The sequence below is a fragment of the Lasioglossum baleicum genome, chromosome 6, assembly GCF_051020765.1.
Source record: "Lasioglossum baleicum chromosome 6, iyLasBale1, whole genome shotgun sequence".
Classification (NCBI taxonomy): domain Eukaryota; kingdom Metazoa; phylum Arthropoda; class Insecta; order Hymenoptera; family Halictidae; genus Lasioglossum; species Lasioglossum baleicum.
The window spans coordinates 16,397,690-16,413,965 of record NC_134934.1 but is presented as its reverse complement, the minus strand read 5'-3'; the positions used below and the strand labels follow the sequence as shown (position 1 = coordinate 16,413,965).

Genomic DNA, 16,276 nt, shown 5'->3' with positions numbered 1-16,276 from the left:
GGAATGGGGCGGCCGGGATTCGGTTCGATTCAGGCGGCGCAAATGAGTGGAGCGATATTAAAATCTACGTGGGCAACAGATGGGCTTGGATAGCTTTACGGTGTGCGAGCCAATAACGAAAATCATTAAATTAGCTTTAACCGCCGGTGCGCGGCGCACTGTTAACAGCGTACTAATTTTATTATTTAGCGTTTCGCATAAAAATCCCGGAATTCCGCTCGTTAGTTTTCTCGTCGGAGCAATTCACAGTCTCTCCGCAGGACACGTTCGTCCGTTTCAATGCTTCTCGTTTTCATTTCATTTCCATCGCGGGCTTAATCCATTCGTTACAAACTGCTTCGATACTATTTGTTTACATACCTTTGAACAAGGATATGGCGGATTTGAAGAAAATGGAGGACCAGGCAAAGAAACTAGAATAGCTACTCAAGAAATGTGAGGTACGCAGTTGTAGTTGCGTCTAAAAATTTGTAATTGTCAAAGTGAAAACCCCTATTCGTGTCCAAAAACGCACGCGACGCATCCGGGAAGTATTTGCCCCTGCACTCGTTTATCATTTATTATCTATCGGGAATATAGATTCCTGTACAGCTTTCAAAGCGGATTGAGCTAAAATTTTGCACGCAGGTCCATTTTGCATTAACAACATGTTTCACAAAGGGATTTTTGGCGAATCGGAAAAAAATTTCTTATCATTTTAGTTTCATTTTCGACATCGACGACACCGACGAAGTAGTGAGTCCATGTAGCCCGTGCTAAGGTAAACAGTAAAGTGGGTTCTGTTTCCTACTAAAGATGATGTAGGTTCTGTTCCATGCTAAACATGATGTAGGTCTCCAGGCTATACATGATGCGGAGACAAAAGTCCACGCTTTCTACCTAAGTCGGTGATGAAAGGTATGTCTCCGAGGAAGCCGGATTTTAAAGCATTGTCAATTTTAAGTACTCGTCAAAGGCACGGACAATTATGTATACACCTCATAGAGGCACTTTGTCTTGGAAAGAAATATTAGATCGAGTAGTAAAATCGAAAAACGCAACGGAAAAACGCGACAGAAAAATATAAAAATACACAATTACAAAAAACAAAAAAAGCCCGTATAAATTTTACTCTACCTGACACATTTGACAGTGCTCTTTCGATCACTTTACAAATGAATAGCAAGAAGAGCCTAATTACTAGCCTACCCGTCCGAACCCCTAAGCGGTGGTCTTGTCAGGGTGCAGTGCGGCAATTCATTTATCGCAACTCTAAAAGGCGAGATTTTCTACCACTTGCATATTGGAAAACCAATCACGACAACAATTTCTCGCAACTAATTATGAAATAGTAAGATATGGAAATACGCGAGATAGAATGAGAGGATAACTCCGAGAGACGACGTCTCTTGATGCAGTCCGAAATTGTACGAAATGGAACTGAATGAACGTAACACCGCACTGTGCTCCTTCGGTGCGAAGTGGGTCAGTGGAGTAGGGATGAGTCGGAGTGGGAACGCGTAGTGGAGTAGGGAGTGCTGGCGCGCGGAGTGGGGATCGCTGAACGCGATGACGTACTACCGAGCGTCGCGCGGTGAGGTGTGACGTTAATATTTAAATATTTTTTTCTCCTGGACGCACAGTTTTTTTTTTAAATTTGTTTTTTAATATTGCATTGTCATCCAGTTCTCAGCTATGTTTAAAGTTTCAAGGCTTTAGCTCATCGGGAAGTGGTTTAAAATTCGATTACAAGATTTGGACAACGACACGGCGAAGTAATATAAGCGTGGTAATGAAAAAATAAACGTTACTCTTGGAACATTTATGTATAAAAAAGTGTAAGGTAATAATTCTCGTTTATGACCAACGAGATAAATTGAAGAAAATTACGACTACATACCTACTGGAAATTGCAATGAATTGTACTACTAGTCACAAAGCGAAAAATTTTTTAATGCTTTCCAGCGATTAATCACATTACATTTTACATTTAAAATAATTAAATTACATTCAAAACTTTTCACATTACATTTCAAACAAAAATAAATAAAACGTGAAATACGTATGAACCTATAATCGATTACATTGAAATGAAACTGTCATTGTTGTTAATTCGTATTAAATATGCCGTTATTCATTGTATTGATATGAAATTATCATCGTCCATTAATTCCTATAAAGTACCGTTACTCATTCGGTTGATATGAAATTATCGTTTTCATTAATTCGTATGAAGTATCTCAGTGCTCATTTTGTTGATATCGAATTATCCGTTGCGCATTTTCTTGAAATTGAATTGACATTGGATTTGGTCATTACGAGAGTTTATCATAATCCATATATAAGAACGAGTACAGTAACAGCAGCTGTATATCAGCGTTTGTATTAGATAATATAGACTTGGAATACGCGAAGATATGAGATCTACATATGAATTATCACGAGGAATGTGTACGATCGATTAAAATTCACTTGAGTATTTTTACTGAAAATCCGACGCAATTTTACCACCTAACCAGACAAGCGCACACAAAAGTGGAAAATACGTCGGGCACGATACGCTAAGCACTTGCAAGCCACTGAATGTAATTAATTAATATCAGTTTCAACGTGATCAATGTTGTCGCTCCCTCAAGTAGCACTTGGACACGTGGGAAAATCCTAAGTATGTACGAGTACCTACTATGCTGAAAATCCTAGCTAAAAGATTAGAGTTCGAATCAATTTCAGCTTGTGTCCCGTAAGAATTTTTGTTCTTTCGAGGGTTTAATTCATGCTTGGGAAAGGGGGCATAGTATTGGGGAATGTTATGGAAGAAAATAGGATTGATACATTCAGAAATATTTATATACATATTTACTAATTCTTTATTGGAAGTCTTTCAATACATTTGTTTTTACATAAGCACCAAACCTTACATTCTATTTTATTACAATATTAACGTAAATTCTAATAAGATAACTATATAAGGGGATGCTTTTGATAACACCGTTAGCAAAAGGAATTGTTATAGGCATTAAACAGCCAGAAATAATAAATTTTTCAACAATTACTATCACGCCCAAGTAGCCACGTACGTCCCTAAAACGTACGCAAAATGGACGTAGGACGTTTGGACGTGAACCGTACGTTTTAGGGACGTACGTGGCTACTTGGGCGGCGATCGAAATCAACCGGAATTAGATGGGGTAGCCAAACGGCTCTCACACATTCTTTCCTTTTCCCCTTCCACTATCCCATTCCAGCACCATGCGCACACTCCAACGTCCCCCACTAATGTAAGACCGTAGACCCGTGTAGCCAGATGAGGGGAGTCACGGTGAAATGATGTACCCCCTCTCTAATGACAGGGAATGAGTGGGGCGAATGGGAGACACGTTGCACGTGCGCGATGGGGACCGTGGAGTGTGCGCCTGCGCACGGTGCTGGAATGAAATAGTGGAAGGGGTAGGAGATTAGTGGCGCTTTCAGCCTCAGTAGAGTAAGAGTCTCGATAAAATGGGGTACCTTGAGCACCTCGCAGAATTTGAAAAGATTTGTATGATTTGATTCTGGAAACTGAATGTATAACATGTGTATTTGTGTATATATTGTAACTTGTAGGACACGTCCTGAAGTTTTTTTTCCGGAAAAGATTGTTTCGGTACTTTCGCGCCAATATAACTGTCTCAAGGCGCAGGACACAGGGCTCCACTACTCGTCATCATATATATAGATACGTTACTGCTTTTTCCGCGCAGCGCCACCAGCGGCCATCCATCGTACGAAAAATCTTGGACAATATCGGAACCAGTGTCGCCAGATGAGGGGAGTCACGGTGAAATGATGTACCCTCTCTCTGATGACCAGAGTACATGCGCGTGCGCGACGGAGATTTAGTGGGGCGAATGGAAGACACGTTGCGCGTGCGCGATGGGGACGCAACAATGACATGACATTTCGCAGGTTTTAGGTTATTGCCGAGTAAAATTCACCCATTTTCTTATTTCACATACTATGTAATTATTGATCCCTTTATGTCTATGTTGTGAGTTGTATTTCTTTAAAATGTAACGTTACAAATAAAACATAATTTGTCAATTTATCATGTAGAAGAAAAATGAGTGAATTTATTATCCCAGTCTCTTTTATGCAACTATTTTTGAGTATAATGAATCATACTCCACTTGAGTATGGTACGTTTGTTGTTGAGGACTGTGCAAAATATATGGTGGATGATTATATTTACTTTATACATAATACGAATGATTCTCCAAGTACTAAGCTACTGAAACAGCACATAGCTAAGATGAAAGCTGCAGGTTTACATATAAGTGAAAGAAATTTGCTGGGGATTAGTAATGATCATGAAATCAATCATTTTCTGAACGAATGTGAAGCAGAAATAGAAATCATGAAGAGCGAAAAGATTGATAATAGCTGTGCTTCTTTTTACGATATTTTGACAAAAAATACAAGTCAATTAGCAAAAAATAAAAGTATAATACAGGCTTTCAGATCAAATGAATATAAAACAAAATTTCCAATATATTCTAGTATGATAGATAGTCGATTTAGAAGGGGGATAGAAAGAGAAAAATTACTGGTACAAGTTAGGAAAAAGTTTTTACATTCTCTCTTCAGAAGACTTCCAGAATTACCACTTCTTTGTGCTGACTGGTGCTGACAAAATATTTAGTTACCTAAGCGATAAAGATTTAAAAATGTTATTAGTTGTTTGAAAGCTTTTCAATAAATAAATATATATATATAATATAACTTTATTGTTCTCTTTATTGTCCTCAAGACTACAATTCTTACAACACCTGCTCCTTTTTCCGGCTTACTTCCTCACGCTGCTCCTACCTCAGTTAGCCAGGCCTGCCTCGAGCAGAAAGCGAGCCCAGCCTACTGAGCAGATGGGGGGTAGTACTGGTAGTGGTAGTAGTCTCCGAGTAGATTCCGAGATTCCGAGCATCCAAATTGGATGATCTAATGCTCGGAGACAGTGATGCCATAATGAGCTCCAAACGGAGCTCCCGTACTCCCCTACATACCCTTCCACTATTCCATTCCAGCACCGTGCGCAGGCGTACACTCAACGCGTTCGCGCGCTACACGCACCAGCGTACCATGTCACATACACTATATCCAACGATAGAACAGTACCGTTGCGCGCAGCTTGGAAGATGGTGGGGGCGCAGCGAGCCTATCATCTCTCACTTCACTATCCCCTCCCCACTTTCTTGAACCAATTAGGGCGAAGATGCGCAGCGACAAACGAAAACTGGTCTTTACGCGGTACTGCTCTCTCGTTGGATAGAGTATAGTAGAGGTACTGTTCAGAGCACGAGAGGAAACTAGCGGGAGGGGAACGGGGGAAGAGGAACGCAAAGGCAATCTGGATGGTCAGGCTTCTTTCCCCGTTCCCTTCCCGCTAGTTTTCTCTCGTGCTCCGCACAATACGCTGGTTGTGTAGCACGTGAGCGCGTTGAGAAAGGAAAGTAGGGGCAACAGTAAGTCATAGTGGGGGTATGGTTTAGTACAGGCCTGGCCAACGCGCGGCCCGCCAGGCAATTTCATATTTCTATTGAAACTTTTGTTTCTTGTTGTATATGTATACAAAAAATATTCAAGAAATGAAGTGTCATTGTTATAATGTGCAAGTGCGACTACGAACTCCAGTTCTATATTTAATATCTTTGATATAATTGAGTTACAGTGTACCAAAGAAATGAAACTTTTTGCGTCCACATCAAAAATTAATTTTTACAATACTTATATATTACATCCGAGAGATATTCCAACTTAAGATATTTTGCACAACGAGTTGCAAGTGCTTTTGGATCCACATGTATTTATGAAACATTTTTTTCGAAGATGAAATTTACAAAGAGTTCATCACTTTATTGACTGATGCCAATTAAGAAAACCAGCTAACAAAAGATGTGCAACGTCGAACATAAATATAGATTTACAAAAATTAAGTGAAAGAAAGGATAAACAAATATCTCATTAATTAATACTCTAGAGTTAATTATATTGAATCATAGTATAACAATCAAGTTTTATTCATTTTGTATTTGTATTACATTTTTCAAAAGCATGTATACCTAGCGTGCGGCCCGCAGTAACGTTACACGTCATCAAAGTGGCCTGTAGAACCATTTGGGTTGGCCAGGCCTGGAATAAATCTATTGAAAGAAATTTTCAATAAAGAATTTGTTAATAAATATCGCCGAATATATCAAACCGATTCCCTTCCATAACATCTAGTAATACGTATCATCGAAAAAGACGTCCTATCCGCAGAAGGTCAATTGAAGATTAAAGATTAGCGTAAGCTAATTTTAGGTTTGCAAATCGTCATTGCATTGCAAACAGTCAACTTTTGACAATGATAGTCAGTCGAGTGCTGAATCCATTTTTATATCTCGTATGTTACCATTGTCGTAACAGATTTAAACAGGCATTATAGCGCGGACCAGACAGTCTCGTAGACTGATAAATTTAAGGTCCGTAATACGCTTTGCAAACAATGCATTTTTCGGTCTGGGTTCTGAATTACCGACATTCTAAAGAGTGCTTTGGTATGTTAGCGGACTTTACCTAAATAGAACGATCAGCTAATATGAACTATACATAAGTATTTATATAAGATTGCAACACAGAAGTTATGAATCCAAGGAGAAGTCGATTTTACAGCGTTGTCAGCTCAAAAAAAGAGCAATGTTGTCGCCTTAGATTGCTACCAAAATTATCGATGATCGCATCAAACCGTTCGAGCGATTTCTTTTCTTATCCTGTCCGCTCGTCGAAATTTTCGTCGGAATTCGGCAACAAAAGATCGAAAAGTCAATGTATTAAAATCAATTCTAACTGATTCAATGAAACATTCATTTTATTAAATCCTCTTTGATTCATCGTAGAATATAATTATCAATAATCTACGATTTTGTACTCGAACTTACTCTTTCGTACCTGCAAATAAGATTAATAAGATTACTCCACATTACATAATCAAACTCGTTAGGTGGGGGTAAACACAACGTGTAGAACATTACAACCATTCAAAATCACAAAATTTAATAACTAAATACACATATACTCAGAAAACTCTCTCTTATATCTTTTAAGACTAGTTTCAACTTTCTAGCGGGTACAGCTCCACGTAACAATTCATTTTTGTAGAAAACATGTCTACAAAAATTCTTGTTTCCAAAAAACCGAGAACGATAGAGCAATTCTACTGTAAGATTTGCGATTATAACAAAAGACTCTTTACACAGTGACCATGTTGCACCGATCGGACGCACTCCAAAAAAATACGCTCCGGTGCATTTGCATTGATAGAGAAGCAGTCCGGCAATATCAATTTTAATACTATCTCTGGATGTATCTCTCATTCGTAGTTATTGCTCTCTCATTCGTCCTGCGTATCCTGATACTTTCGTTCTGATAATCGAACTCTATTTTGGGGCCAACCGGGCATTCCGGAATCACGGGTCACAGTGGAACGTGTCTGCTCTACGAGAATCATAGATATTGTAAATCAGAAAAAAGGTTTAAATCTGTTCGACAATAAATCATTCTCTAAAACCTTATCGCTTTTAGATAACTACTATGTTCTCATTCCATTGAAACTAAACTATTATGGAACATTTGATCTGCATGAATTTACAGAGTATATATATATATATATATATATATATGTATATATTTACGAATTCTCATCTTTATAAAAAAATTGAAGGAAAGATCAATTATCACAACCATGTAAAATTTCTTATTTCTCATCTGTCCGACTAGGAGAAACCTTGATTATAAAAATGGATCTAATTGTACACGTGTCAATGTTCTTAAAAAGACACATGTGAAAACTTCTGTATTTACTTTGATAACAACGCCGTCCAATTTGGAATTGTTAATCATATTATATCTCGTAGGTGATGCGTAACGTGATAACGTATTTACGCACTACTCGAAACTTCAAATTTCAATATGTTCCATGATAAGTTTTAAGTCTCAAAGTTCATTGAATCAATGAATCTTCTGTTTTGTAAGATATTATTACACATTACACGCACACACATACACGCGCACACACGACTAGCTTTAAATGAAAAATTCACTTCGGTTCAATTATCGAATGGTACTTAATGTCATGTAGATTTCTCTGAACAGAGAAAAAAAAATAGAAGATGAAAAAATTGTATAGATTTTTATATATTTCATTACATGTATATTCAAACGTTAATAATAATTAATTAACAATAATCATAGTTGACATATAATACAATAAGAGTCATAATTAATTAAGAAACTAATTATCTTTCTTTTCTGTGACAGCTGCCTCAATGCCCTAAAGTTCCTAGCAATCCTACAGAGTTCGTCTGTTTTGTTGATATTTGAAATAAACAAAATTTGAGAGAACTATTTTGTATTATTCTTTCATCAGAAGTTGGACGTGTACGTCACCTTCGTTATTACTAGTTATATTTTTCTTTCGTCTTTTTAAATCTTTTTTTTCATTTTTTTTGTTAACCACGAGTTAAAGTACAATAATCATTTGAATAGTTTATATAGAAATGATTCAACATTTAAGCCCTTTCACAAAATCACTATCTGTGCTATATACTTCAGATAAATCATGCGAGTAGTATCTGCATTTAAATATGCATTAGAAAATCGCATGAAATTGTGTTATCGTAAAAGCATGGATGTCAAATCGTTCATAAAAACACTCGTAAACATTGCAATGATTACTTTTTTTGTAGCTACATCTTCCTCTAACTTATACGCGTGATATATGTAAAAAAGAAAACGGCAATAATATTTGTTAAACGTGCAAATCGTAAATATTTATGGAAAACTTTAATAAACGTTTCACTAATCATTGCGAAAGCTTATATGGAATATGTAAAAAACTACGTCCCTAGAAAGATATAATGACAGCTCTTATAGAAATACTCCAGTAAGTTACATGCAGCAGAATAACATCTACAATATTTTCATAATTAGTTTTCAACGGTAATCGGAAAACCTGATTTACTTGTGCATTAGTATAATTTATACGCTTTGTCCTCTGCTATTTGAAATTAAGAGCTACGTATTATCAAATAATTTGCACGTTCTTAATATTTCATTAGAAATCAGAAATATGAAACATTTTGTTTCCTCGACAATGGCACCAATCGTTAGTAGTATTCACATATATTAAAGCTTCACACAAAAAAAAATGGAAGCTCGAAAATAGAAGAATAATTAATGTAAAGTAGGCAATTGTAAATGTACCAATCTCGAAACAAAACTAATCAGAAGCAATGTCATGATTGTATCTTTAAAATGAAATAAGTGAACCTTTGTAAAAATGCTGAGCACATTTGCAATGATTCGTATTATTCGCTATAGTTAATTCAGTGGATCAACTTCAACGTAATCGTAGATAAATGATGTATTAGTGGTATCCACCAAAATATCAGTCGACGTCAATTCAATATTTGGATTACGCCATGCATTAATATCAGTTCCCCCAATGTCCAGACCAAGTCGTAAGTTAGCTGGCGTATTGCCAATAACAAAATGGTCTTCGGTCAAGGGCAAAGCATCTTTTAAAAGAAGCCTGAAAAGACACATAGCGCAAACAATTAAAAAATAATGTGATTAGAATACGTTAATATATGAGCTTTTAAAAGAATTTCTATAATTCTTACCAGATGTTTTCTTCAGCAACAATGTGAACCTTCGGTACGGGAAATCCGTTGAATGGAGAAGCGACAGGTAACGTGTACGCTCCCATGTTTTCGAAAATTATCCAATCACCAAGATCCATTTCGTGCAATAAAACATTTTCTGCGACTTGATCCAGACCGTCGCATGTGGGTCCCCAAATGCTTGAAGAAATCATCTTACCGTACCCCTTCTGTTAACAGGAAAACAAATTTTTCCACAATTCAGACGTTAGATGAAGATAACATTGTAAATAATTCGATATTTATAAATCTTTCTAGCTACCTTTAAAGGTACGGGAGTAACATGCTGATGATCGTAAAGTAGGCAATTGAAGGAGCCATAAACGCCGTCATTGATATAATACATGTTGTGCGTGATTGTGTTTGGAGAATTTTCATTGCCACGCACTGCACGTTTGCTATGAATACTTGTAGCAAGTGTAAATGCAGATGCAACATAAAATCGGCCAGGTTCAGCAATTATGTGGACATCATCAGCTGAAAGTGATCATTTGTTAAATAATATTCGAAATTGAAACGAAAGAGGATAAGAATATTTATAATTACTTACTGTCGAAATACTCGTCAAGTGCTTTGTTAACAACATCAGCAATTTTATCGATACTGGTGCCTTTATTTCCTGGGTAGCCACCGCCAATATCTAACAAATACGGTTTATAACCAAGATCCGTCGCCAAGTCAAACAGTGTTTTAGCATGCCGTATGGCTCGATAAAATACTGGTGGATCTTGACAACCGGAGCCAACATGGAAACTAACACCAACAACACTAAGTCCTAGCATACGTGCAAGACGCAAAAGATTGGGGGCCTCGTAAATAGGATCACAACCAAATTTCATGCCCAGTTGACATTGGGCAAGTTCTGCATCACAACGAATTCTGATAACGATCTGAAATTAATGGTAACATATTAGTTGAATTGGGGTTGAATGGCGCATAGCTTTGCTAACAAATGAGGAAAAATATTTTTGTATTACCTTAGCGTCTGGATGAAGCTTCTTGATTTTATGTAACTCACTCTCATTGTCCACTGTCATTGTATCCACTCCAACCGCAGCCGCATGACGAATATGCGATGCAGGTTTAGCTGGATTAGCGAATATAATTTTTGATGAGTCTACTCCAACACTTAATACTTTGTTAATCTCCGTCTATAAATAAAAATAATGTAAAATCCTCGTTTAATCTCTTGCCCTGAATAATCAAGAGTTAGCATTAGAGGTATGCGCACACCTCTAGTTAGTATTAACAATACAGTACAATTGCACTCACTTTTGATGCACAATCAAAACCAATACCAAGAGCAGCTAGTACCTCGATCACAACTAAGTTATCATTGCACTTTACAGCTGAAATTTAATAAAAGAAAGAAATGAAATCAATTAATTTTTAGTTTGCAACGGTATCTAACTATAAACATTCGAACTACGATGATTTATAGTGATTTTACCATAGTACGGGTTAACACGTGGTAGTTTTTCTTTCCAAATTTGATGTTTCTGAACAATATCTCCAATGTCAAGTACATAAAAAGCTTCTTCTTGCAATCCACTCAATGCAATATCTTTGATGACGCTCATAACGTTCGACGCACTGTCCAAAACATGGATGCGTTCGTCCAAATTTGTGACCTTCATCTTGATTGTTTTGAATTTCTAAGAGATACTCTGTAGGCACTAGGCAGCAAACTAAAATGTATAAAATTATACAGTTGTACGTTGCTGGTTTACGATTCGTGTAATTTTATGATGTAACTACGTACGAGGCAGCTGTCAACGAGAATTATGTGAGTCGTGGGGAGGCGGATTAAGACAAGATCACTATGGGGGTGCTAGCAAAGCCACGGGGGCTCTGCGTTCAGGGCCAACTTCCAGTTGCCACAGGTATTCACACACCCACCAATAGACTGGCCTACCAGCCTATCGCAGATAGAACCCTGTAACAAAAAGTTTGTCTTTAATGCTACCATTCGATAATATAAATAAGAAATAATATCCTAATACTATTCCTAAAGAAATATTATCCTAATACCATATAATATATATTAGTAATTAAACTTTATTGAAATGTACTTGGATATTCCTAACGACAAGTACCAAAGTTTTCCTATATTTCTGAATTAAATTTATCTTATCGTATATGTATTATCAGATTTAATGACATGTATTTCCTGCCTATCTAAAAATATATCAATCAAATCTTTGGTAACAGAAAAAAAGTTTCACATATTTTCTGATTGCACATAAGCATAACTTTTTTGGACAACTAAAGGTGCACTCTATACATTCACAAAATTATACATTCATAAAAGAGTGTAAAATTTGCTGTTGGGAAGAAACGCTTGACACCTACCTGAGTGTGAAAAGTAATTCTCGTAACTTTTATCAAACAAATTCACAAATAAGGTATCGTAATGAAACTGTGGAAATGTTGAACTTTGCGTAAGACAACTATCTTTGTAATAATTTAATCAAAACAATAATACAAGACAAAAAGAAAAGAATTACAAAGATGTTTCACTGTTTTACGATTTAAGTTGTCGTTCGACGAAGAATAGTTGTGGTCTGTGGAGAGCACAAGACAATACTGAACCTGAAGCAACTATTTGGGCCAGTATTTATACGAGAAAGATAAGTGCTATCAGGCAGGCTTTGCATGGTACCAAGTCTACTTCATGGAACAAAGCTTATCTGACGGCCAAGAGATACATGTTTCACAGAGATCCAATTGGACATGGTGGGGAAATGCACACGCCACTCAAAGATCAACTCTTCATTGGGGGCATGGAAATACCGTGTTTAATCTGTATTAGCTGAAATTTTCTGATTACGATCATTCATCAAAATCATTTGACTGATTACAGATAACGTCCGAATTTGACACATTGTAAAATACAAGTGTGCATCGGCATACGTAATTTCCACGAATATAGCGTCTGCATAATTATTAGAAATAGAGCAAAATTATGGCAAAACTTTCAAGTTAGTCTCGTTTTGTATAAAAACGATGCTTACCAGAAGAATTTTTGGCAACTCGAAAATCATTCTTTTCACAAATATTGTTCTTACATAAATTGAAGCTATTTGCAGAATTTCAGCCAAATCGACCAAATTATATCAAATAAATGCACAAAATGTGCCTACGCGTATAACGGCCATGACATTCTCATATAGATTCATATCATATAGAGTTATTAATTATTTCTTTGGAGATAGTATAAAAATTTGATTATTAAAGGAAAAGAATATCAGAAGTATGCTAATTAGTTGTAAACTAAGAGTTATTACAGTCAAATTGACAGTGAAACATTTGATTTTTGCCAATAAATACGTATAACCGATTTCAATATGTTAGCAATGTTGTACTGTTACACAATCATGTTGCTATTTTAATTATTGCTCGTAGAAGTACTTGAAAGGACACGAAACGTTCTTAACATGGTGATACCCACTTTATCATCTGGTTGCTCGTGGAACATTCTATCGAAGATCTGAAATAAAAATTTGAACAAAACCTTTGTCGCTCGACATGATTTTACTGGTTCGTACAGGAAATATCAGACCGAGTTAGGTACATACCAGCAACTCGAAGATAACGTAGAATTAAAATACAAACTTCTCTGCAAACACGACACTCATACTCCCGTTGATAGTAAAATGTTTGCAAATAAGTTGTAACTATAATGGTAACGTATATCGTGATCAATAAATAATTTCATGTCGACGCGTGTTGCGTGTCGCGGATAAAATCCAAAGACCGCGGAAGATAGTGCGGAGATTATGGAAAAGAAATTGAGGAGATGATTGCGCATAATATGGAAACGTATCTGAAGGAAAATGGTGAAAACCATGATTCATCGGTTCAAAGTTACTTAACGTATTAAATACTGTTTTACGTCAGAGAAAGAGAGAGAGAGAGAGAGAGAGTACATTCGGTGGAGTTTAGCAGAGTAAATTACTCGTGATTCGGCGGCGATAAAACGAAATTTTCACGTGACAGAGGCGTACGCTACGGAGGACAAATCCAGTCGAGTAATGCCATAAGCTCAGGAGAACGATATCGAATATGCAGATCTTAACGGACTGTACCTTATCAAATGATCGCCACCCTGCGGGTCGGCTCTCGGTTATTGACGGAATGATGGAAGTTTTCGGTGACTGGATCTCAAAAATCAGTCAAATCGGTCGATGAAGGTTGAATCTTCGTTCGTATGGCGACCAGTGCCTGTCGGAATCGTCCGCAACCAGTTCTTCGTTTAAATTGTCGAGAAAAAACATTCGTTCGCTCGTTCGTAACTGCTCAGGAGTTACGAGCGAATCTTAATACACTGATCGAGTCAAGTGATAATCGTTTCTTGTGTCGAAAAATTCGTTAAAATCCAGCGAAACCCGTCGAACTCCTCCCACGATCACACCGTCGAGCAAGAGCTCTCGGAAGGATTCCCAAATGCATCGAGTACGAAGCACGTTCGATTTCTAACTCGAACTTCGAGATCTGAACTCTCGATAATCGAAGTTAACACCTAGAATCGATTACTTGAATTTAAACGAAAATTTTACAACGGATTAACAGAATCGTATGATGTCTTGTTACATGGTCGGTATGCCGGTGAATAATGTCGATATTATTTGTAATTAACTTTGTTTGTAGTTAATATTTTTCTTGATTGTTTCAATAGAAATGCATTAGTGTAGAGAGTCCACTAAAGGAAACGAGTACGTGCGTTTAGGTACGTATACACAATCGTTTGTAATTTCATCTCCTTGTGCAAACTTGGCCAAGACTATGTATAGGTTGGATGGGGACGCAACCGATTTTATTTAGATTAATATGTATGGAGATTCACGAAAGTAATAAAAGCGAACTTCTCTCGCGTGTGTAACTGTCAATTAGTATCCGCGCAATATCTTTACTGGATTAATCGCATGCGATAATGAGTTTTGCGTGCTTAAGATTTCTAAGATAATTTAATTGTAATTTTACGAGACAATATATTGGCATTTTCCAGATATATATAATTACATCTATAAAATATCAACGAAAATACCGAGGTGTTCCATATTTTATTAAACGTTTAAATAATATACAAAGATATTACTAAAATTTGTACATCTAGATTTTCAAACACCATGATATATTTAGTATCATTCTTGTAACATTATTAAATTATTTCATTACATTTAAATGCAATTCTTAAAATATCAAATACATGTTCCCGTTTGTAGATTAGTAATTTATTTTTGAGAACATTTAAACAACAACGTATCATGAATCGCAAATAGGGTATAAATATTTCAGCACCTCTCTCTCTCTCTCTCTCTCTCTCTGGAAATTATTCCATGTGCCATATAAAACTGTGGTGCCCAAGGAGATTCGGAACCCACCTTAAACTGTAGGTCCCGTCGCTTAATAATCATAGCAGTTCACAGTGACTTGAATACAAAAATAAAAATTGGTTATAAAACTGTTAATTCATACATATTCCTCGAGTGCAGTTGAAAAAAGAAACAAATGCTATCTCTAATTATACACCGTTATCTGTGGCTTACAACTGATTCTTCAAGTTCTTAGTGCTGAACAATTATAAAAATAATTACATTTATTGCGTCTTCATAGGGGTTGCGGTGAAGTACATAACAATAGTTCTAATAATCATTGCAGCGCTGAAAAAAAATTACATTTATCAATATAAAATAATTTCCACTAGTAGAGCAAAATTATATTAACAAATATGATACCTCATTAAGGTGATTATTCCAGCTGGCATTATTTTACCGCTATTATAAAATCGATAACCCATAATTCCACCAAGAGTTGTACTACCTCCTAAAAGTACTCCCACATTGCTAGGGTCTCCCGAAACCTGATAAGCTCCGTAACCCAAAATGCCACCGAAAAGAAGTCCGGCACCCAAAGAAGGTATGGAAGCTTGAAAAAAAAAGTTAGTTTACATCTTATAAGAAAAAAACACAATTATTATTACAATAATCGATCCTTAACATCCTCGACCGGCGAGACACTCGAGAAGGATGATAACCATTTTCTCTTCGTTCTTATTGGTTGTCGGCAATTCAAGATTCATTGTACAACTACGTGGTGGGGATAGAAATGCGATGTTATGGGAACTCGTGAAATGTGATGTTAAGGAGCGATTCCTATAATTGTGTATTGTAATTTGTAGTCTTTAAAATAAACAGACTCGTCGAGTAAAAACAGTAATAGTAAAGTTATGCAAACAATATTCTGAAAAAAACATACAATTATTAACAAAGTTTAACTCACCTGACTTTACATAACCCAATATACCACCTCCGGCTACCGCAGCTGCATAAGAATATGCAATTATGTCGATAGGCATTTTATATTATATTATTATAGGTCTGTTACTTCCACACGGTACGTGTGTTAACTGTACAATGCCGGACTATCAGAGATAAACAGTATTTCAATTTACTTTTTGCACGTCACAGTTCTCATCACGGTGTATGTGTTTTATAGAGAGATCACAGTCATGATACATAATATTTATAGAGGCGAAACTCCGTCGGTTTCCGAGAACTAGTTTT

General features: G+C 36.4%; 2 protein-coding genes across 5 annotated transcripts; both read right to left on the bottom strand.

Annotated features, from left to right (window-relative positions):
- Positions 1-6,065: 6,065 nt before the first annotated feature.
- Positions 6,066-14,161, bottom strand: LOC143209284 (ornithine decarboxylase). Of its 3 annotated transcripts, none has more exons than XM_076424702.1 (9): positions 13,799-14,161; positions 11,473-11,646; positions 11,161-11,398; positions 10,983-11,059; positions 10,688-10,861; positions 10,261-10,600; positions 9,973-10,187; positions 9,672-9,880; positions 6,066-6,939 (listed from the first exon to the last, which is right to left on the bottom strand). In XM_076424702.1, exons 3-9 carry the CDS (start codon positions 11,345-11,347, stop codon positions 6,906-6,908), a joined length of 1,236 nt encoding a protein of 411 aa, XP_076280817.1. In that variant the 5' UTR covers positions 11,348-11,398; positions 11,473-11,646; positions 13,799-14,161; the 3' UTR covers positions 6,066-6,905. The 3 variants fall into 3 exon arrangements, with proteins under 3 accessions (XP_076280817.1, XP_076280815.1, XP_076280816.1); XM_076424700.1 differs by lacking the exon at positions 6,066-6,939 and adding an exon at positions 8,169-9,580; XM_076424701.1 differs by lacking the exons at positions 6,066-6,939; positions 13,799-14,161 and adding exons at positions 8,169-9,580; positions 12,063-12,398.
- Positions 14,162-14,754: 593 nt separating this feature from the next.
- Positions 14,755-16,218, bottom strand: LOC143209286 (transmembrane protein 14C). Of its 2 annotated transcripts, XM_076424706.1 has the most exons (4): positions 15,993-16,218; positions 15,449-15,638; positions 15,308-15,373; positions 14,755-15,142 (listed from the first exon to the last, which is right to left on the bottom strand). In XM_076424706.1, the coding sequence occupies exons 1-3, from the start codon at positions 16,066-16,068 to the stop codon at positions 15,310-15,312; spliced, it is 330 nt and encodes a 109-aa protein (XP_076280821.1). In that variant the 5' UTR covers positions 16,069-16,218; the 3' UTR covers positions 14,755-15,142; positions 15,308-15,309. The 2 variants fall into 2 exon arrangements, with proteins under 2 accessions (XP_076280821.1, XP_076280820.1); XM_076424705.1 differs by having other exon boundaries at positions 14,755-15,373; positions 15,993-16,215.
- Between the last annotated feature and the right edge of the window lie 58 nt (positions 16,219-16,276).